The 22,493-nt window shown below is 48.1% G+C and overlaps 1 protein-coding gene across 7 annotated transcripts in view; it reads right to left on the reverse strand.

The window, feature by feature from the left end:
• Aopep (aminopeptidase O (putative)) overlaps nt 1-22,493 on the reverse strand; it is a 267,788-nt gene that overhangs the window by 103,064 nt on the left and 142,231 nt on the right. For 6 of the 7 annotated variants that reach the window (XR_012910341.1, XR_012910343.1, XR_012910342.1 and 3 more), the window contains exons 7-9: nt 20,721-20,827; nt 1,461-1,563; nt 889-996 (exon numbers count right to left, since the gene is read on the reverse strand). Coding sequence is in view for 2 of the 7 variants with exons in the window: in XM_075969380.1 (XP_075825495.1) it covers nt 889-996; nt 1,461-1,563; nt 20,721-20,827 (318 nt within the window). In the remaining 5 variants the exon portion in view is untranslated. The remainder of the gene's footprint in view (nt 1-888; nt 997-1,460; nt 1,564-20,720; nt 20,828-22,493) is intronic. The other variant, XR_012910345.1, reaches the window with a different exon arrangement.

Consider the following 22,493-nt stretch of genomic DNA (forward strand, 5'->3'; position numbering starts at 1 on the left):
TAAGTGGGCATGCCTGCACCTGAGGAGGCCATAGTGTTTGTTTTGGTGTGTTTACGTGCGTGTGTGTGCAAATGTGTGTAAGTGGGCATGCCTGCACCTGAGGAGGCCATAGTGTTTGTTTTGGTGTGTTTACGTGCGTGTGTGTGCAAATGTGTGTAAGTGAGCATGCCTGCACGTGAGGAGGCCATAGTGTTTGTTTTGGTGTGTTTACGTGTGTGTGTGTGTGCAAATGTGTGTAAGTGAGCATGCCTGCACCTGAGGAGGCCATAGTGTTTGTTTTGGTGTGTTTACGTGTGTGTGTGAATGTGTGTAAGTGAGCATGCCTGCACGTGAGGAGGCCATAGTGTTTGGTGTCCTCCTTTAACACAGTCACCTTTCTGCCCTGGAGATGGCTTTTTGTCTTTGGAGTGTGGGTTTCATTTTTCTCTGCTGGACTTGTGGCCAGCAGGTCCCAGTGATTCCCCTGCCTCAGTGCTATGTTACAAGTGTGCACGGGACCAGAGTGCTGCATGGGTGCTGGGAATTGAACTCTTGTTTTCATGCTTGCACGTAAGTACTCTGAGCTGCTGGCCAGGGCGACTCTGAGGAGGCAGCACCAAAAGGAGACAACTTGTCCGGATGACTCCAGCAGGACCGTTTGGTTTCATGAGCTCACTCAGTCTGCAACTACTTACATGATGGCAAACAGCTGGGGGCTACAGCAGGTCCCTATGCTGCCAGGAGCTCACCTGCTCCAAGCATCCATCCTTTGAGTCTACATCAATAACCTACTTCTCCCCATCAATATAACTGTAAATCCCACCCTTTCCAGTGCTGATGTACTCTAACCCCCAGATGCTTCAGCCTCCCCAGCTGTGTGCAGTGAGTTCACCGGGATCCCATGCATACCTGCGAAAGGATCAACTGCCCATGAAACAGGTGTACAAATTTTCTTAAAAACGAAAAGTAAGTTTCCTTTCCAAGTGTTCTGGCTAGGAATCGGAGAAGGAAGTAGCCCTGGGAGAAAAAAGAAGACAGACAATAAGCTGGCTTCAGGGGTCATCGCAGAATTGCTTACATCAATCAGTGCCATGCACTGGTGCATCTGGAACACGCTGCCTTCTCTGGCTCAGGTGAGTGGGCCTGGAAATGCAGAGTGGACGTCAGAGCCACCCAGCTCGGGCTCTACAGGACAGGAGAGGCCCAGAGCTTTCCCACCCCAGGTCCAGGTGCCACCTGCTTTAGTCTCTCCTTGTCTGCAGCAGGGAACTGGGCTTCCTCAGGCTGAGCCTTGTGAACACAGCCTTGTTTAGAGGCTTTTAGAGTGCTGACCTGTGAGTACCCAGTCTGGGCTCCCTGAGACGCCATTACAGAGGTGGAGACCCTTTATCCTGTCCCAGCCACGTTCCTCATCCTGCTCAGCTCTATGGCCTCAGGAGTGCTGTTCTGTAACAAATGGCCACAGCCATCAGCGTGCTTACCTTTAAGTAATGAACCTGCATGAAGCCCTTCTCTGGGTTAAGTCCATGCTTGACAACAGACGCGCCTGAAGAGCTCACATGGCCAGTGTCCTCTTTGTTGGGTCTAGAACAACACAGTGATCACGTGTCTAAGTACAGTGCTTTCATGCCCAACTGGAACATCACCTCTCATCTCTTATTTTCAAGCTTGTGCGACTGTGCCTTCCTTCAGGTCAGTAGTTCCAGGTATAACTGAAAACAGTTTACATTGCAAACACACACACACACTCAGCAAGAAGGATTTACACTCAGTCTGGCATACTGAGGCCAGTTATTGGCAATATTTTAAGGCACCTTATCCAAGATGAAAGCCTGCCAGTCCCTCCAGGAATCTTAAGCTCCAATATAAATTATTTATCAGTGCAAACCCTTTCTTGGTGAGGAAGCTGAGCTGTGAAGTGCAGTAGCAAATGTACCTCACTTGGTAAAGTGTGTGTGCATGTGTGTGTGTACGCGCATGCGTGCATGTGTGTGCACATGTGCGTGTGCATGTGAGTGCGTACGCGTGCACGCACGCGTGTGTGTGTGTGTGTGTGTGTGTGTGCGTTTGTTAAATGTAGAGAGGCCTAATGTTTTCATCTCAAGAGCTACATTTAATAATTAAGAATCCCTTAGGACACATATGCATCCTGAATCCACTTGACAAACACAAAAACAAGCACAGAATAGGTCCTAAGAAGCTCTTGATTTGGGGACAGGTGGGGACATTTGGGATGATATACTCATTTCATACATGAGGTCTGTACCCAGGATGTGATGCTTTGCTGTGGGCTTGTGGTGTCATGTAAAATAAACCAGTGTCTCATTATCTAGCAGGGTATGTTCCACCGCAAGCTCAGCTTTAAGGCTTCTCCTCCTCCTTTTTAACTTCCCTATGCTGAAATGTACCAGATCCTCTGAGGCTCTTCACATGGTGAGACCTCAAGAACATCTAAGAGCAAACTAAGTGACAGAAGAAATGTGTAGCTTTCTGAGCCTCCTGGACAAATGCTGCAGAATGTGTTAGTGCGGGGCGAGGGGAGAAATGAAAGGCGGAGGAGCAGAGTGCCAGGACAGCGGTCTGAGCAAGGTGGTTGATTATCAACTTTTCTTCTTTGTCTTCTGTGACTGCTGAGGTCAGTCTTGCTGTGCTGGCTCGGGCTGGCCCACAGCCCATCTGTGGACAGGGCTGACTCTCCTACCTCCTGAGGCTGCTCAGGGTGATGCACCACCACACCTGACTTCAACTTTCTTCCTGTTATCTGGTGCTCACCAAAAGGTTGCAGAAGCTTTCCAACCATCAATGTATTAACTAGTAAAATGGAAGTAAATTCTACTCACATTTCTAGGTCCTAGGCAGTCCCCACAAAATGGTGATAAATATAAATAATTACTTCTTTAATATAGTAAGCTATTTTAACTGTGTTACAAAAAGAGTCCCTTGGTAAGTCTTAGTAGAATATCCCAGAACATAGCTCCAGCAGACACAAGGCTAGCAGGTCCCTGAAGCAAGGGCATTAAGAAGGAGCAACTCTGGGAGCTGACTTCAAAGTCTGAATTTGTCTCCTGCCTCCCCAGTTGACTTCCATGAACACACTTTAGAATCACCCACCCCTTTTGTCTTCATGAGTTCTCTGACATGCCTCAGCTAAGGCCTCTGTTCTTAAGCCCTTTTCAAGACCAGGTGATTGACTATTTGGATGAGGAAATCCCATCACCCTACTTGGGGAAGGACAGCTTTTTAAGAAGCCTAGTGAATTCACATCAGGATGCCCAGCTCTTGTGGTGAGGCTACTGAAAAGGAGGAGACAGTGATGCACACCTCTGCTCACAGCTGGCTTTCAGCTTTCCAATGACACCTTTAATGGCTGCCTAAAGATGTCCTTCTGTAAAACCCTCCCTCTCAATCTCTTCTCTCCTCTCGAAATGAACAACTGTTTAGGCAGATCTTCTGTGTTGTCAGCAGCCCTACCACATACACAAGTCCTCAGAGATTTCTCGTAAAGTGCACGCAGAGTTAGGGCAAGCAGGGCACAGACAAGTTCTGCGAGACTCCAGAGGAGGTTTTCATGAGAAAGGCTTTCCATCGGCAGAGACCATGAGCTTCTGTCTCTGGGATACCCACCACGTGTTCACAGAGACAGCTCTATGCAGCTACGACACAGAAAAAGCAGGAGCCACAGCTAGTCTGCCCCTCACGATCACACAGAGGAAACTCACACCCGCCAGGATCGCTGGCCTCTGGAGCAGTAGGAACCTTAAGGAGGGTGAAAGAGGTTAAAGAGAGGCTTCTGAGATGACCACAGACCGTTTCCATGTGATTAGAAACTTCCTGGAGTACTCTAGCAAAGACGTGTGCACTTTATTGCATGTGTTTCATTTCAATTTAAAGTTAAGGAAAACCTGAGCATTCAGATGAATGCCTGAAACTCCAGTATCTTGAGGCTGGGGTAGGAAGAAACAAAGTTTGAGGCCAGCCAGAGCTACAAAGTGATATTTTATTTCAACAAAAACCAACCAAATAAATGAAATCCTAAAAAGGAAAAAGAGTTAAGAAAAAGAATATGCAAATAAAACAGTCCCCACCTTTCCTCCCAGATCAGGGCACACCAGTGTAGAAAGGTGTCTGCTCCTGTGGGTACAAACACAGTCCCCATCTTTCCCCCTAGATCAGGGCACACCAGTGTAGAAAGGTGTTGGCTCCTGTGTGCACAAACACAGTCCCCACCTTCCCCCCAGATCAGGGCACACCAGTGTAGAAAAGTGTTGGTTCCTGTAGGCACAAACACAGGACTGGGACACAGGACGAGGGCAGTGGCTGGGGCTTGCCTGAAGCTTTTGCTTCTCTTACAGCAGAAAGCAGTGACTACTACTGTGCTTCCACCCACTTCTCATCATAGACATGACAGAAGGAAGGAGATGAACCACTTGTCACCATGAGGCAGCAACTCAGTGCACCCAGAGACTAGAAGGAAATAAACCAAAGTAAAACTTCTTCAGTGGCGTAATTCAGCCCCACGGCAGCCCGGACTCCCTGCCCTTCTGGCCACTTCTCGTGTGAAAGGCATAAGCACCGTGTGCTGAGGTCAGCTCTCCTTTACCCACACCTAGACTCACACGTGATGGAAGGAAGGTGGGGGCAATGCTACCGGCAGCACGGCCTGGGTAAGGGCCAAGTGTCAGGGCCGTTCACCCCACCGTGATCTTCTGCAGCGTCCTTCTCCCCTACAAGAACCCGATGGGAAAGGGCTGTGAGGATGCCCATGAAGAGATAAAAAAGTAGGGGCCCACACAAGAACTCAAACCTGGTTGGTAGCTGGTCAGAACCCAGGCAGAGACTGTATGCCAGGGCTTCCTTGAGAGATAGGCTACCACCTAGCTGTGCAAAATCCTCTGGAGAGAACAAGAGACCCACCATTTTCCCTCCAGGAAGATTTGCTTCCTCACTGCAAGTCTATGATGAAGTTCACATAAGGAAAATCACTGCATAAAAGCAAACTGTAGTCACGTTGCAGTCAGAAGACTCCAGGGTTTACTCCTCGCCTGAGGTGTGTTGGAATGTGGGTGATCAAGTTACCAAGGTCGTCTGGGATCAAATGCTCTTGGTTTCTGTGGTACCTAACACCAAGTACAGCAACTGAGGTGAACATGACCTTTCTGGCCTCAACCCCACCTCTCCTGCACTCTCACAGAAACCATCATTTCCTGAATGACAGACAGTGGTATCTGACACACAGATATGCCGTTTGGAATGAGACACTTAGGAGAGGTCTGGTCTTTCTAGGCTACAACCAGGGGTGAAAGTCGGGCAGCTGCCTCTGTGAGGTGCTCAGACAGCTAGGTGTCTGGTTCTGTCTGCCCTGTGCAGCTCATACAGATCATCTGCCAGAATGCCCTCTTGTGTTTGTGGGCACCAGCTACCAGTGGCCTCTGTATGTTGTAATGGAGGTTTCTATCCCGCCCGTCCCGAGATAATCATACAGAAACCATATTATTTGTAAATACTGTTTGGCCAATAGCTTAAGCATATTTCTGGCTAACTCATATCTCAAATGAACCCATCTCCATCAGTCTTTGTATTGCCACGAGGCTGTGGCTTACTGGGTAAAGTTCCGGCGTCTGTCTCTGGAGGCAGGGCTACATGGCTTCTCCTCACTCTGCCTTCTTTTTCTAAGCATTCAGTTTTGTTTTCCCTGCCTACCTCTGTTCTGCCCTGCTATAGGCCCACAAAGCAGTTTCTTTATTAACCAATGGTATTAACAGCATACAGAGGGGAATCCCATATCATCTCATTGGTCCTTGTCTACTTGTCAAACATAGCCACCCCAACAAGAAGCAGAGCTTCATTTATACCCTAACAATGAGGAAGTGAAACTGTCCAAGTAGAAACTGGCCTCAAGGTCCCATCTGAATTCCACTGTTGAAAACCCACAGGGGATGTACACGCAGGTTAAGATTTGACCATGAACATGGCATGCCAAGCCCTATGAAGCGCAGCTCCCTCGTCAGCAGAAACAAGAGATGGTGACTGTTGAGATGGCTCACTGCATGCATGGGCTGACCGCCAGTGCCAACACAAATGCCAGGTAGGAATGGAGGTGGGGAGCATGCTGGATATACTGGCCAGAATGGGAGATCCTGCCATAAGGCATGGGAGCAGTGGTCAGAGAAGACAGCTGGCGTCTTCCTCTAGCCTCTGGGGGCAAACACACGGACAGGAGCCTACATATCTGCTAACACACCAGCACAACGCACACCACACACACACACACACACACACAAACACACATCAGAGGGACAACAGTGGCTCTGGCATCTCAGTGGGCTGCAGCATCCAGGACGGCTGAGTCAGAGTTCCTCCTGGCTTTTATTAAGTCCACAGGAAGTCACTCCTGTTATGAGGACACATTTTGATCCACACCCAGAGAACACCAGTTAGAACCTCCTCAGACAAGCCAAACCTCAGAAAGGCATGGCTGCCACTACGCAGGTCACTGGTAGTGGGGACATAGGAAACTTCCTTAAATCTAAAATTCTTCCAAAAACATAAAAAACAGGGCTGGAAAGATTGTTCAGTTGGTAAAATACCTGCCTTGCTCGTACGAGGACCTGAGTTCAAGCCTTAGAACTCACATTAAAGGGAGAAAAAAAAAATCTAAATGTGGTGGTGTTTGCTTACAGTCCCAGCGCTGGGGAAGTAGGCAAAGTGGTATCCCTGGATTCCCCAGCCAGTCTAGACAACCTGGCTAGATTATGTCTTCCATTTTTGTTTTTTGCCTCCTCTAATAATAATTTAAAATTGTGTTTTGTTTTTATTGTGTGTGTGTGTGTGTGCATGTGCGAGCGAGCAAGAGAGAGAGAAAGAGAGAGAGCGCCATATCACACTCAGACCATCATACCACCATATTTATCTGTCCCTTGTTTATGGGGGTGGGAGCAGGGCGTGAACTTCCAGCACACAGATCCCTGTATGAGCTGAGGAAGGACGACCCCAGCCAGGCTCAAGGATGAGCATATGGCCGGTAGGTGGAAGCAGCAGAGGAACATTTCCCTGTGGTGAGGACAGCTCACCGTCAGCATGAGGTGGGTACTGGAGTCGGGGTGGGGGGCACATCTCATTTTCAGCCTGACACACAGCAGGATGCACAGCAGGACAAGGGGCCGGGAGCCAAGCTAGAGTTCTCAGTCCTTTGGCAACTGCACCCAACCATGATCAATGTCTCACGCTGTCCACAAACAACACTGCCAGGGGAAGAGAAATGCTCAGTGCTCAGAGGGGCTGTGAACATTGATAATTGGGAAAGAGCCAGGATGACATCCAGAGGAAACGAGGAAGACACTGGGCTTGGCCATATAGGAGTAACAGCTTTCAGCCCAACGACCTCTGCAGATAATCTGAGCACCCAGCACCAGAAACGGCTCCTGGGTCTCATCCAGGCCCAAGGCCATCCATCACTGGTTAACTCAACTGGCACCCAGGGTTGTTATGCAAGTAAAGAATGTTCCATGATTTCCAGCAATCTTTAAAGAAGTTCAGACTCACAAAGTTTATCATTTAAAGAATGTGTAGTCCCTGCTGGGTATGATGGCTCGTACCTGCAATCCCATTACAAGAGAAGCTAAGGAAGGAGATTGCTGTGAGGCTGAGGCCATCATGGGCTACAGAATGAATTCCATGCCACGTGGACAACACACGTGAGACAGTGGAATCCTGTCTCAGAAACCAAAAACTAGGAGCTCGAGAGACGGCTCAGCAGTGAGGAGCATGCATGAACTCACGAGGACTGGAGTTCAGATCCTAGCCGCCACATAACAAGTCTGGCCTCTAGGCATATTTGTAATCCCAGCTCTGAGGAGAACTGAGGCAGGGGGATTACTGGGACATGTTGACTTCCAGCCTAGTTGAGAAAATCAGAAAACATGAGCTTCAAGGACAGATTCTGCCTTAAAGAAATTTGTGGAGAGCAACAGAGGACAAGCAATAGCTTCTTCTGGTCTCTATAGCCATGCACTATACCCCCACACATACAATACATTAAAGAATGAATAATAAGGAATGAACAGATGTATAATAAGGAATGAACAGATAAATAAATGAAACTTAAAACAAAAGCTGTATGAGTAGCATAGCCATCGCCAGTATGCAACTCTAGAGCGTTATCATTCTAGAAGGAAACCCTAGAGTCACTGACAACTCCTTTGATGTCACTAGTCTATGTATCTCTGCAGATTTGGTTAGACAGTTCACATAAATGGACTCATAAGCAGGTAGGTTTTCATGTCTGGCTTCTTTCATAGCATACTGTTTTAAAGGATCATGTGACATGCTCTAGCAGGTGTCCACACCTCACTCCTTCTTACTGCTGATTTATGATCCATTTCATGAATCTAACACATTCTGGTTATCTAACAGTATCCTGAGGGACACTTTGGTTGCTTTTGTTTTAGCTACTACTGATGAGAGCAGAAGGAAGACAGTTTTCCAGCAGCAAGGCTGGGGCTCTGAAAACGGACCGTCTATCTTGGTCAAAGACCAGAAGTTTAGGGGTGCTGGCTACTATTCTCATTTTGTGTTTTTATTTTTCTTTGCACAGCTACCTGGAAGCTGCATCATTAGCTATTTCACTGGTTCTGAACGTGCATGTCAAACTCTAGTCCAGACACCTGGATATAGAGGCGCATGGACACCTTATGGGACTATGGTCCAGCCAGCTAGACTGACCACCCCAGCTCCCACACTAAATCATTACCAACTGCAAGACAAGAGCACCACCAAAGTGAATGCACTCAGTACCACCAAAGTGGATGTGCTCAATACCCATGGGTAACTCTGAGTGCTTTTTCTGCAACAAAACCTTCCCTCGAGCATTCTACAATATCAGTTTATGGAATTCATTCTTCCAGCTGATCAAAGGATCGAGAAACTTCTGTACCTAGTAGATGCCATGCACTCCCCCATCTGAGCTCCCTTGAGACAGTCTTCACTGCACCAACAGAAGTCTCACTTCATTACAAACAGTGCTTCTGTAAAACAGTTCAGACTCTAGAATTCCCAGGGATATGGGCCTCCAGGTACCTCTGTGAGAGATTATATTCAGCTCAGGTGGGAAGACCTGCCCACTGTGGGTGTTACCATTTCCAGGCTGGGATGCTGGACTATAAAAATGGAGGAGGGAGTCAAGCAGCAGTGGTCATCACTTTCTGAGTCCAGACCAGGGATACAATGTAGCCAGGTACTTCCAGACTGGGGATACAATGTAGCCAGGTACTTCCAGACTGGGGATACAATGTAGCCAGGTACTTCCAGACTGGGGATACAATGTAGCCAGGTACTTCCAGACTGGGGATACAATGTAGCCAGGTACTTCCAGACTGGGGATACAATGTAGCCAGGTACTTCCAGACTGGGGATACTATATAGCCAGGTACTTTCAGTTCCTACCATTTTAACTTGGGGCCATGATGAACTCTCCTCGAGTTCTGCATTAGAGCAGACCCATTCTACCTTGAATTGTTGTCAAGAGTATTCTATTGCTGGATGGTGTTGACTCACTTCACACCTTTAATCCCAGCACTCAGGAGGGAGAGGCAGGCAAATCTATAAGTTGGAAGCCAGCCTGGTCTACAGAGCATGCTTCAGGACAGCCAGGGCTACAGACTCCATCTCAAAAAAAAAAAAAAAAAAAAAAAAGAAAGAAAGAAATAAATAAAGAGTACTTTATCAAAGCATCAAGGAAGGAAACTAGAATAGCTGCCATAAACATTTGTATACAAGCTTTTGCTTATAAAACTTTATAAAACTTATGGTTTTGTTTCTCTTAGGTTTATGCCCAAGAGAGAACTGCGGGGTCACACAGAGCCATTTCCCCTCCTTAGGAGCTGCCCTGTCATCTTCACAGTGGGGGTTCCAGTTCTCCAAATCCTCATGACTCCTTGTCCTGTCTTCTACAGACGTCTTGAATGATATTGCCTTGTGGTGCTGACTTGATTTCTCTGATGGCTTAATAGCAGAAAGCATCTTTTATGTGATTTGCTGGCTGAATACACTCTTCGGAGAAATGTGTAGTATTCAGACTATTCTCCCATTTTTCAGTTGGGCTGGGTTTTTTCCTTTAATACTCAGTTGCATGTTTTCATCCTCTTATCAAGTGTGTGATTTGTCAATTCTGTCTCCTCCTCCTCTGCTAGCTGAGAACTGAGCCAGGGTCTTGTGCACACCAGGCAAGCTCTTCACCGTGAGCTGCAGCCCAGGCTGGGTGGTCCTAACTTTCCTGAAGCAGTCCTTTAAAACATTCAATCTTGACAAGTTCAGTTTATCAGTTTTCTTTCTTTTGACTGTTTTCGTTTTGGTTATCCTATCTAAGTAACTACTGCTTAGTTTAAGATCATGACACTTACAATTGTATTTTTCCTGTTAATTTTGTAGCTTTAGTGCTTCCTAGTGTTTGTGGGTTTCAATCCTTTGCATGTGGACAGGCATTGCCAGGGCACCACTCCCGGAAAACACTGGTGTCTCCTCCAGAGTACGTTCTGAGTACTCTTGTCAAATGCCAATCAACCATCACCCAAGGGTCTCTAGCACTATAGGTCTGCTTCTTGACTTTATAGTGAATAAAGTCTCCACTATGCATCTTTGAAGAAAGCTTGGAAACTGAGAAGCATAAATTCTAGAACTTTATTGTTCCTCTTCAAAATTAGTCTGGTTCTCCAGGGTCCCATGTACTTCCACATGGATTTTAAAATCAGATTGTTTATAATGACAAGGATCCAGTTCCGATTTTGAGATCATGCTGGAGCCGCAGGGAGCTCAGCTGTTCTGAGACATCTTCTAGGTGAGGCATTCCCACACGTTCTGGCCTCTCACTCCTTCCACAGCACTCCATAGTTTCTGATTCTCATGTGCTGTATTTCTTTTGTCAAATTTAATCCTAAATACACTTCTTTGATGTTATTATAAATGATTTATTTTCTTACCTTATCTTCAGACTGCTCGTAATTAATGAATATAAACAACCAAGTTCCGTGCCTCCATCTTACCTCCTGTTGTGAGATGTGCTCATTTGCTCTAAGACTTTAGGGTGATTCCTTAGGATTTCCGCTGTAGAGGATAACATCATGTAAAATACTAAGTTTTACTTCTTTCCTTCATTTCCAGCCTGGAGGCCTCTTACTGATTTCCGTGCCTCATTGCCCTGGCTGGCACCCTGGGCACACTGGTGACCCCAAGTCCAGTCCTCCTTTTGTCTCTTTTTACTCTCCAATCATTGGCTTGAAAGGGCAGAGAACCTATGAGACTGGATTCTCGCATGTGGCGGCCTGTCTTCTGCCATGTCTCTGCAGCAGCCTGGTAGAATACTTGTACAGCTTCTGTTAGCCATTTCTGGATCAAAATACTGACTTAAAGGTCAGAAATGGGGCGTGGGGAGTAAGCATGTACTTTGTGAGACTATGTCAGCCTAGACGGTCACGAGAAACTGGTTAGATGAGAACTCTTCTGAATGGCCGAGAATGAACAAGGATACAATGTGTGTCATGCCTGCTCTGATCAGCAGTAGGGTGTGCAAGATCATTGTGATGGGTCAATAAAGAGCAAACCACTGCAGACTGATGTGGTGATATGAATGGCTTTTGGGAAATACTTTATAGGCTAACAGTGTCATATGAATCAATAAGATATAGGCAGCCATATGCATATATACGTAAAAATTTTACTTCCAAGAAAACACTAGCAGTAATTATCTTACTTTAAGGATTTGACTATTATGAACTTTCAAAATTAAATATTTTACTTTTTGAGCTTATAATTTAATGATCTCATTACCCACTTTCCTCCCTTCTCTCTACAGCCTCCCATATAATCCCTTTCCTGCTCTTTTTCAAACTCATGCAGAGGTGCAGCAATGGGCAGGGCAGAAGGCCTGAGACTGAAGGGCACAGGGCAGGGCTCCTAAGACAGACACAGACACCTTCAGAAAGGCACAGGCCAAAGCTGCAGTCAGAGGCTCAGGCAAGTTCTTGAAAGCCTCAGAGACAGAAACTCTTTTCTCTTCTCAGAAGCCTGGTAAGATTAGGTGCTGAGCAAAGGGGGCACCAGGGTGGCCTTCTTGAGAAGTCAGAACAACACAGGCTCTGGGAAGGAAGTGGTTCCCATGAGTCTCAAAAGTGCTGCCAATTCCATTTTTATCTCAGGCCATTAGTTTAAACATTTTTGTTCAAATTTCAGACTCCCCACTTCAATCCTGTCATTTTTATTTTGTAACCAGGCATTCTCACACTCAAGAAAACAGATGCTCTCTTAAGTCTTAGGGAATTTTTCTTTTTTACATTTTCAAGCAGCTCTGCTGACCAGGAATCCAAGGAAGGTTTCCAGGCTCAGGACAGAGGAGCACAGCAGCACCCCTTGTGTGCCTCCAGGGGAGGGGATGGCAGAGGCAGAAGGGCACATCCTCTGCTCTTGCCACACTTAGCAACAATGTACCAGGTGCTACGGCCATGCAGGATGACGGCATTTAACATGCACTAAGCATTAACATGGACCTAAGAAATTGTCACTGTTCGTCTCACGTCAACCACACTAGTGGTTCCCTAGGAGTCCATTGTTCTACACGTTTTAAATGAGTTACTGCATTTCCCCCTCATACCCACTTCTATGACAGGAACTGAACAGAGCTATTAACCTGCTATATGCCTTAGACTGAAGCTCAACATGGTGAGCCATCCTCATGGCTACAGAGCAGACAGAGGTGGCAAGACAAGACTCACACCCAGGAAATCCTGATCCAGCCTTTCTGAAACCCTATGCCACCATACTGGGTTAGGACCCAAAGACTTGACAAGCTCTGGAGCAGAGCTCAGGCCTCCATTCTCAGACAGGATCATTCCACATCAGTCAGGAGCAGCCACACCCAGGCCAAGAATGGCAGCTGTTACCTTCCACTCTCTTCCAAGTCCTAGCAAACATCATGAAGCCCGGGGATTCAAGCAGCCCCTTTAAAGGATCAGTCACAGCAGGAGGTCAGGAAAAGCATTACACTGCACGACTGAAATCTTCTCTGAAGCTGGGATGACATTTCTGTCTGCTCTGAAGAGTGCTAAGTTAGAGACCCACTCAACCAGAGCCCTAGGCCAATGAATCTAAGTTCAGCATTCATTCCTGAAATGTCCACCTAATCCCATCTGGCCTCTAGACTCTGTTTCTTTGATCATGTGTTATCCCAAAGTCTGGGTAATTTCCCCCAAACTCCATTTTCATTATGCCATTTTTGGAACTTAAGATAGCTCGGCATTATAGAGACTGTCCAGGGAATGTCTGACTTTGGTATTTGAAGAGTCATTGCTTAGCCTGACTTCACCAGGCCACTTCATCAAACTACCCCCTCTATCTGTCCAGTTAGTACATCCTCTTAGAATTAGTCATTCCACACCTGGAATCTCCTCTCCCCATCTCCCAGCATTCTCAGCGTTTCCTGTCCTGCCATCTCAGCTCAACTTGTGTAGGCTCCCTGTGGCCCTTCCGCACCTTGCAGGAAAGAGCACTCAGCTCTTACAACTCTTGAGGACACAACCTAGCATTTATTAATTCTCTTACAATATCTATTTAGCACACCAGAGAAGTCACAAAGGCCCTAGGGACAGAAGTTGTAACTACAACATTCATTTCTTCAGCATTGAGGAACAACCACTCACTCAGCTCCGTACACTGAAGAAAAGGGCACAAGGCAGACAAGGCCTGAGCCGTCAAAGGTTGACAGATCAATAGAGAAAGATGAGTGGAGACCACAGACAACTTCTGCCTTGGACGTCAGAAATGCTGAAACACTCTCTGCATACAGATGACTATCAAATAACATGTAAGATTGTGCACAGTCATCACAAGAGGCTATGAGAGGAAGAGAGGAGGGACACTGGTTTATCAGCATAGGGATCACACTTTTTTGGAAAGCGAGAGTATCCGTGCTGAGTCATAATGATGTGGAATTACACAGCAAGGAAAGGGCATTCTAAACAGAGGCAGCACGGAAAATGGCAGGGAGGCAGGACAGGACAGTTGGCTGGACAGATGGCAGAGGCTGCGTGTGGGTGGAGCTGTGTGCCCCACTTGTGTGTGCTGAAACCTTAGCACCCAGTACCGAGAAAGGAACTGTATTCGGAGACTAGAACCCTTCACGGTGGTCGGAGTGCAGCTATCAGTGTGAGTCCTGATTTGACTGAGGTCCTCTAAAGGAGAAGAGATTTGAACATTCAGAGAAAGGACAGGGACACATACATGCAGACAAAACATCACAAGAACATAGGCAAGCCAGGGAGAAGGGCTTCAGGAGAAACAAACCTGCCAATGCTGTACCTTAGAATTCAGGGTGCCACTGTAAAAAAAAAAAGCAATTGTCTGCTGTGGAGGCTGCTGCTCCAGGCGTCTCAGCCTGGCCTGAGCTGACTCACACAGAATGATCTGTGAGATACCTCAGGACAGCAAGTGCCCTGTGGGCCTCACACGTGAAGACCTTTTCCTGATGGTGAGAAGATGCTTAGAGGATCTTAAGGGAGGAGAGGGAAGAGTCGTGCAGCATTGTAAAGAGAGCACCCAGTGGCATTGGCACAGGGCAGGGGATGGCACAAAGGACAAACGTTTGCATAGCAAGGATAAGGCTCTGCCTTTGAACCCAGGTGGAGGGGGCAGGCAGGCGGAGGCAGGGTAGAGATATAACAACAATTCACAGGCTGTGGGTTGGGTCACACAGATGAAAACATTCTAAGCACAGACAGTAGACTCAAGGAAAAAGGAGAGTTTTCTGATGAAATACTTGTGAGGTAAAATGGGCAGTTGGTAGGGGGTGGATCCCAGGAGAGGGGGGAATTAGGGAACTCCCAGCAGATGTGGAATTGAGTTCTGCCCTAAGAGGTAGGCAGATGCAGGTGGGATGGCACAGCCAGTGCATGTGACATAAGGGAGCCAGGAGGTGATGTCAGTGATAGCTCAGTATTCACCTTGGAGCTAACAGACAGACAGGTGTGCTGGCAACGGAGCCATAGGAGCCTCCGTTTTGACAGGGGGGTACTTCTGTAGCTTTCAAACATCTGTGCTCCACCAGTGTAGTAATAAGAGCGGTGGGGCTGCGTCCCCGGCACCCGGCCACCCACATGGCTAGCTCTAGCTTATGCCCTGAAATAATTACACGGAAACTGTATTCTTTTAAACACCGCTTGGCCCATTATATCTAGCCTTTTCTCGGCTAACTCTCGCACCTGGACTAGCTCATTTCTAATAATCTATGTAGCCCAAGAGCTGGCTTATGAGGAATGATCTTAACCTGCATCTGCCTGGAGTGGGAAAATCATGGCGACTCACTGACTCAGCTTCTTTCTCCCAGCATTCTGTTTTCTCCGCCCACCTATGTTTTAACCTATGAGGGCCAAGTAGTTTCTTTATTACATAACCAATGAAATCAACAGATTGATATATGACACTCCCACATCACACCAGTCCCTCAATCATTCCAAGACACTATGGCAAAAACATGGCCACTCATTTGCTTGAGCCTATTCCCAGAAATATCTTGGAAAATCTCTCTCTCTGAAGAACACAAGTACGGGGATAGGACACCAGGTCCTCTACTCTGATGGAGACAATTCCAGGGGCAACTCTGACTGCCTCCAGGGCAACTTGTGTATGAGTTAGCTTGAGATCTCAGCACCTTGGTTTAGACTCCTCCTCTAACTTCTACTTTCTCTTCCATTTTTCCTTCCTGGGAAAACTTTCTAATAAGCCTGACACAAATCTAATATCTGAGTCTTCATGTGGAGAAAACTGGAATGGCACACACCTTTAATCCCAGAACTTGGGAAGCAGAGGCAGGCAGATCTCTGTAAGTTCAAGGCCAGCCTGGTCTACAGAGTGAGTTCCAGGATGGCCAAAGCTACACTGAGAAATCCTGTTTTGAAAACAAACAAACAAACAAACAGAAACCACTGGGAATATAGTCCCCTGAAGAATATCAAATGTGGAACAGAAAACAACTCTGATCAGACTAAAGAGGACATAGGGGTGGGGACGGGGACAGGGATGGGGACTGGCAAAAGCAGGAAGAGGCAGTACTTCTGGTGTGAAAGTCAGGGAACAGAAGCTCCTAGAACTCACCCATGGTACCGGGGAAGCCAGAGGAGTACAGGAAGGTAAGAACTGAGACAGCTATAGAGGCTGGTGTAGTCCAGGCACAGGGGTTAGGGGCACATTTTCTCTATTCCTGTAAGGGCAGTGTGCAGACTTCCAGGAATTGGATGCTGGGGTGGGGGGTGGGGTGACTGGTGATTAGATGAGGCGGCAGCACACAAAAGTGAGTGCTACACTGGCAGAAAGGTGACAGAGTTACCAGTTAAAGCGGGGTGGGGGAGAGAAAGGAAGGTGTGCTGTGTGGGCAACCGAAGACAGAGGCAACAGAGCCAGGTGCTTGTGGGGGAGGGCTCCAGTGGGCTCACATTGGGCAGGGGACCTCAAAAACAATGAACTTTTACAGTTTGTCTGCCCAAACAAGCATAACAGAGATCAGCTCCTTTAATCACCTATAATTCCAGGACTTGGAGAACTTAAGTCCCAGGAAGAATGCAGCAGGTCTCAGGCAGCAGCTACACAGTGAGTCTCAGGCCACTTAGGGCAAGGCAGTTATCAATGACAACTTTTATTTAAAATCATCCAGGACACATACCTCCAGGTCTGTCTTTGAGGGCATTTCCAGAGAGGCTTAATGAGGAGAGAAGACCCACCCTGAATGCGAGCACCCAGTGCCCCAATGGATAAAAAGGGGATGGTGAAAGTGAGCTGAGAGCCAGCATCCTCTCTTTCTGCTTCCGGTCAGCCTCACCACCATGGCTTTCCATTGGAAACCCACACAAGCCCTTCCTTCCTTAAGTTCATTTTCTTGGGTATCTTGTCATAGCAATAAGAAAAGGAACCAATACACAGGGTTCTAACAGTGAGATCTCAAACAAAACAGTCTCAGCCAGGGTATCTGTTCCTGAGATAAAACACCATACCAAAAGCAACCTGGGGAGGAAAGGCTTTATTTCGCCTCATAGTCTGTAGTCCATCATCCAAGGAAGTTGGGGAAGGAACTCCAGGCAAGAACCTGGGTGTAGAAGCCACAGGGGAGTGATGCTTCTGGGTTGCTTCTCATGGTTTGCTCAGCCTGCTTTCTTACACACCCGAGGTGTGGCACCACCACACAGTGGGCTGGGCCCTTCCATATCAATCACTAATTATGAAAATGCAGCTAAGGGCTGTGGAGCATGCTTTTAATGTCAGCACCTAAGAAGCAGAGGCAGACAGAGCCCTGTGAGGTCAAGGCCCAGCCTAGTCTACATATCAAGTTCTATGGCCGTCAGGGCCACACACAGACCCTATCTCAAAAACAAAAACAGACAAAAAAGAAAATGTACTACAGGCTTGGTTATGGGCAGTCTTATGAAGGCATTTTGTTAACTTCCCTCTTTCCCAAATGTCTCTAGCTTGTGTTAAGTTGACATAAAAGTAGCCAGGACACAAAGCAAAAATTAAATCCAGGTAAATTTACTAGGTACTGTGTCAAAATGTAAGGCTAAGGCTACCTTTAGTCTCAGTAATTAATACCCTTCATGATAAGCAGCAAGATTACCCAGTTTACACTCCCCATACAAAGGGGCTTCAGCGTATGCCTCAGCAAAATTGAAGGTGTCTGGATTGCTGTTCTCACCTACAACACCACTGTTATCCCTGCAGGAGCCCTCCAGAGGATGTACTGTCCTCTCCGACAAGATGAATGTGCCCAGTCCACATTCTAAAGTGATGACAACTTCCTTCCCCGTTCATGCCTGTACCCTCTGTCCCCTTCTTCCCTGGGGGCCTTGGGGCCACAGCTCTTCTGTGGTTGGTCAAGAAGTATTCAACTAGTTCATGAAAGTAGACAGGCCAATGTGTGGGCTTGGGCGGCCTGGGCAGAGGTGGACCTGGAGCTACTGTACAGTCAAAGAAACAGAGAGCAGGCCCGTTCAGTTTTCCCAGAGCATCAGGAAGCAGGAGAGGGAGGGAGAATGAGGCTGACTTGGAATCGATGACGGGAACAAAGAGAAGCTACTGCCGGGGAGGAAGAGTCTTCTAGCCCAAGCCACACTGCAGGAGAGGGGCATCAGAAGGGCTGTCCTGTCATAGACCAGGCAGGCCTCACACTCCCAGAGATCAGTCTGCCTCTGCCTATTGAGCGCATGGATTAAAGGCGTTACCACCACTGGACTTAAAATACAATCTTAGAGCAAATTTTACGCATCTTCTTTTTTCGCTGTCAGTAAATTGAGGTTTCCTGAAGCCTTCTTAGGGAGAACTCCAAGAGTAAGTTGAGCCCAATAATGTAATTCCTCCTCCTCACTGCACGGGCGGCTGATGACCCCTCTCTGTGTCTATCTGACCCAGTTCCCTCATTGCACAGCAGCTGATGACTGCTCTCTGTATCTGCAGTGGGTCCCTCACTGCACAGCAGCTGACGACTGCTCTCTGTGTCTATCTGCCCCGGGTCCCTCACTGCACTGTTTTCAGTCAGCCAGTTTCTGAATGTTAAGACAGAATAAACAAAAGCCACAATAAGCCCTTCTAGCTCAGACACTCAAAATGCTCCCCAAGTCCTCTCACTATGGAAAAAACTTCACTACGGCAACTGGGCCGTCCACAGCTCCACAGAGGACAGGGGTGAGAAGTGGCTTCCAAGGATGCAGGGCAACTCACTTAACAGATGGAGACATAATTTTGTCAAGGTGATGTTGATGTCCTTCCACGCACCAAAGGACCACCCCGTGCAGAACCAGAGCCACCAAGAGACTTAAACGTGGACAATAGAGAGGTTCTTTTCGTTTGAGAAACAGTCTGGTGGTGAAGGATTTACAGTTTAGACAGCTTGCCTTGAGCGTGTGGCAAGATCCCCACATGGCCTCTGCAGTGACGCTTTATGAGCGAGCAAGCATGACCAGGTCTGCTTGGGCATCGCTCTTCACACCTGTCCACCACACAAAAAAAAGCATGGAGCCCAAGGCTACTGCCATCTTTCACACAGCTCAACCTAAAGGTCATGCTTCCCCGTGGTGCCCAAGGCTAGCTGAAGAATGCTCTTCCCTACAAGCTCCACTGCCCACCTGTTCACTCAACATCTCAAAGTCAGCACATGCAAAGCCAGAGTCTTTATTTAACACCTGTTCTTCCATCTACCCAAAGCTCCAGTCACTCTGGGCCCTCTCACTGCTCTTGGCCTTCAATGAGAATCTCCTGTTGTGCCTTGAAGACACACATCCAGGAGACCACAGCTCTACCAGGACCCTCCCTCTGCACACCTATGCTCTGTGTTCTCTGCCTGCAGCCCAGTCTACACAGGAAACACCAGCAAGCTCAGAATGCTTGCGTGCCAAGACTAGCTAGCTTCTGGAGAGCGCGATGCAAAGTCTCTCCTGACTCACAGCTCTGTCATTTCTGCTCCCAAGGCTCTGCCCAGCCTCAAAGCCTTTGTGCTCCTCTCTCTGCCAAGCTGAGCACACGCCCAGATCCGTCTCGATGCCCTCGGGTTAGTTCCCGTGGCATTACAGCTTACCATCTTCAGCAGGCCTGGACACATGACGCTGTCCCTGCTAAGTGGAAGCTCTTTGAGAGCAGGCACCAAGTTCACACTGCAGGAGCAGCCAGGCTGGCTGAGGGAACAGATACTGGCACAGTGGCCTTCGGCTGAATGGCAGGGCTCTGGTTCCTGGCTGGCTATGTTTTACCACGGCTCTGGTTGTCTCTCCTAAACAAGGGATGGGCCATCCCGGGAGGCCACAGTTAGTGTGCAGGTGCCTGCCATGGTAAGGGCAGCACTGCACCAAAGCACCCACAAGCCTTGCTTGGTCTGTTTTTGCTCTGGGTTTTGCCTCCCAGTGTGGTTCAGGTTCAAGGCATGGGAGATAGGTTGGAGAGGGGGGTTATTTAGAAGCAATCAACAGCAGAAGTGCCCAAGGCAGGCCTCAGGGGTGCCATGTACGATGGATTGAGAAAGGGGTAATTCCTAGATGGGCCACCCTTCCCACTGACTAGAGATTCCTAATACTTGATTCTGCTCAACAGGAGCTGGATGGAAGCGTCTGTTGTCATAGCAACCTTGGTGCTCCTGGGGCTTGGGCAAGAGGCTTCAGATAAAGGTTTATGGTACAGGAGCACTAAAGGAGCAAGGATGGAACTGGAGAGACACAGGCTGTAATCCTACAAGTGCCATGTGCACTCTGAAAACAACACCCAGGAGCAGAGAGCCCGGAGCAGGGGTGGGCGGCTTCCTGCTGGGCAACAACTCAACAAAAGGCCCCATTGACACGCACATCTGTTACTACTAAACGCAAAGCAATCAATATTTTCTTACAGATTCTCCCCTCTTCGGCTTTAAAGGGTTACTGCCTGCCAAACTGCCAAACCGTAAGCGTCTTCATGTCCACGATCACCACATAAAGTGACTATTAGAATTTCAACCAAGAATTTAGTCCCTTATGCTATTACTATTTTTTTTTTCTTGAGACACCAGAAAAATGTCAGAAGGCAAATCAAGACCCAAACCCTGGAAGACTTAAAAGATGGCAATCGTGTCCCTGAGAAGGTGAGGAACCCAAGCCATGTTGCATTTTAAAGGCAACAGTAGATTTAGTCAGCAGCAAGGATGTGCCTACAGGAGGGTGGAAGGGAGGAGGAGGCGGGAAACACTGGGGTCTTACCTCAACACCTGCATTTCCTCTGGGGAGTTCCGCAGCTCATCCTGTAGGCGATGCCAGCGCAGGCAAGCCCTCAGCTCTTGCTGCTCCAGGGCCTCGTGGGGGGGCAGCTACATGGGACACAGACACACAAAAACACATGCAAAGCGGAGTCATTGTGTTGGTCAGGCTTTCCTCAGCGAGGACACAGGGCATGCCTTCCTTCCCAGGTTCTCAGGCAGAAGAGGGCTGAAAGGGCTGGCTGAGGCTGAGCTCTTGGGCCTGCAAAGCCCTTGTGCTGCTGGGTACAGCAGCCCTGTCTGTGACCGTTCTAGTCAAGAACACACACCTGCACAGGGGGCTTCCCCACAGGCCATTTCTCCTTTGATTCCATCCTGCCTGGTGTTTCTGCATGGGGAGGGAAAAGGCCCCTCCACTTACCTCTTCTTTTTCCAACCCTCAATTTTGTTAAGGACTGTTTATAGTGGGGCCTGCTAATATAATCCAGATGACTCTGTTTGCACAGATCCAGAAAAAAGTCTACTGTCTGGACTCAATTTGGAGGCAGGGGAGGCCATCATACTGTCCCACAGAGGTAGGACTGGCTGCTGTCACATGGATGTGGTCACAAGGCCACATGGCTGGGATCTCCATAAAAGAGGCAGGCGGTGGAGTACCCTGCAGGGAGGGAAACATACGGGCTCTGCAGACATTTAGAAGTTACTGGTCTCTAACAATGCATTCACTGAGTCTCTGTATCTGTGTAGGCCCTGGATTGTCATGGAAGACTGCACTCCCATGAGGAGAGGTCTGTGAGGGCACCACACAGACTTGGGGACATGTAAAGCTCAAGAAGGACCATGGGGTTCATCAGGGGAGGTGAGGGGCCAGAGGACTCCCCAGGGTAGGTGGTGAAGCCTGAGCTTGCAGGGGCAGAGACTTCAGGAAGTGAGAGAGCACTACAGGTTTGGAAAGAGTGTGCTGTTCTTAGAAAACAGTAAGGGGTATGGGCTGGCTGGGAGCAGACAGCCGAGGCAGGAAGGCAGGTGGTAGAGGGGCCAGAGATCAACAGAATGCTCCAGGGACTTAATGAGGATGCATTTGGAGACAAGACCTTCCAGAAGGTGATCATGGTTAAATGAGGCTTTTGGAGGGGACCCTGACCTTCCAGGACTCTGGTCTTCTAAGACAAGGACACTCGAGCTCTGTCCCTCTCTCAAGTATGGAAGAATGACCTTGTGGCCTAAAGTGAGGGAACACTCTTCAGGCAGCCAGGAGAAGAGGCCACTCCAGAAAATCAACTCTCTGGCCCCCAGATCCTGTCAGCTTCTTGAGCTGTTATTTAAACCACCATTTCTGGAACTGGACTACGGCTGCCCAAGCAGAGAAGCAGAGGTGTGGAAGTGGTCTGGACTCATCTGGTCCATGAAGGCTGTGCTATCTGGCCTGGCAGCTTCCTCCCCGCTCTGTGACTCCATACACCTCTCCCTGCTGTGCTCTCACTGCCACCACTGCATTCTCTCTGCTGTAGCTTCTGCAGCCCAGAGGGCAGGACCACTCTTGGCCCTCGTGACCCAGTTTTTAAAGAAACCTTCCCAAACTCTATGGGGTCTCTGAAAAAGCTGAGGGGCTTTGGCATTCTTCTATGTTGAAGTTCCTGCTTGTACTGGGGAAAATGATGTGAGGTGACCCCTATGGAAGGTTGAGGAGAAGGGGACAGGAAGGGTTGAGAGAGCCCAACATGGTTTTCTTAAAGCTACAGCAGCAGGTACTTCCTCCATAAGGCTTTCTGGCCTC

The sequence above is a fragment of the Microtus pennsylvanicus genome, chromosome 4 (genome assembly GCF_037038515.1).
Source record: "Microtus pennsylvanicus isolate mMicPen1 chromosome 4, mMicPen1.hap1, whole genome shotgun sequence".
In the NCBI taxonomy this organism is placed as follows: domain Eukaryota; kingdom Metazoa; phylum Chordata; class Mammalia; order Rodentia; family Cricetidae; genus Microtus; species Microtus pennsylvanicus.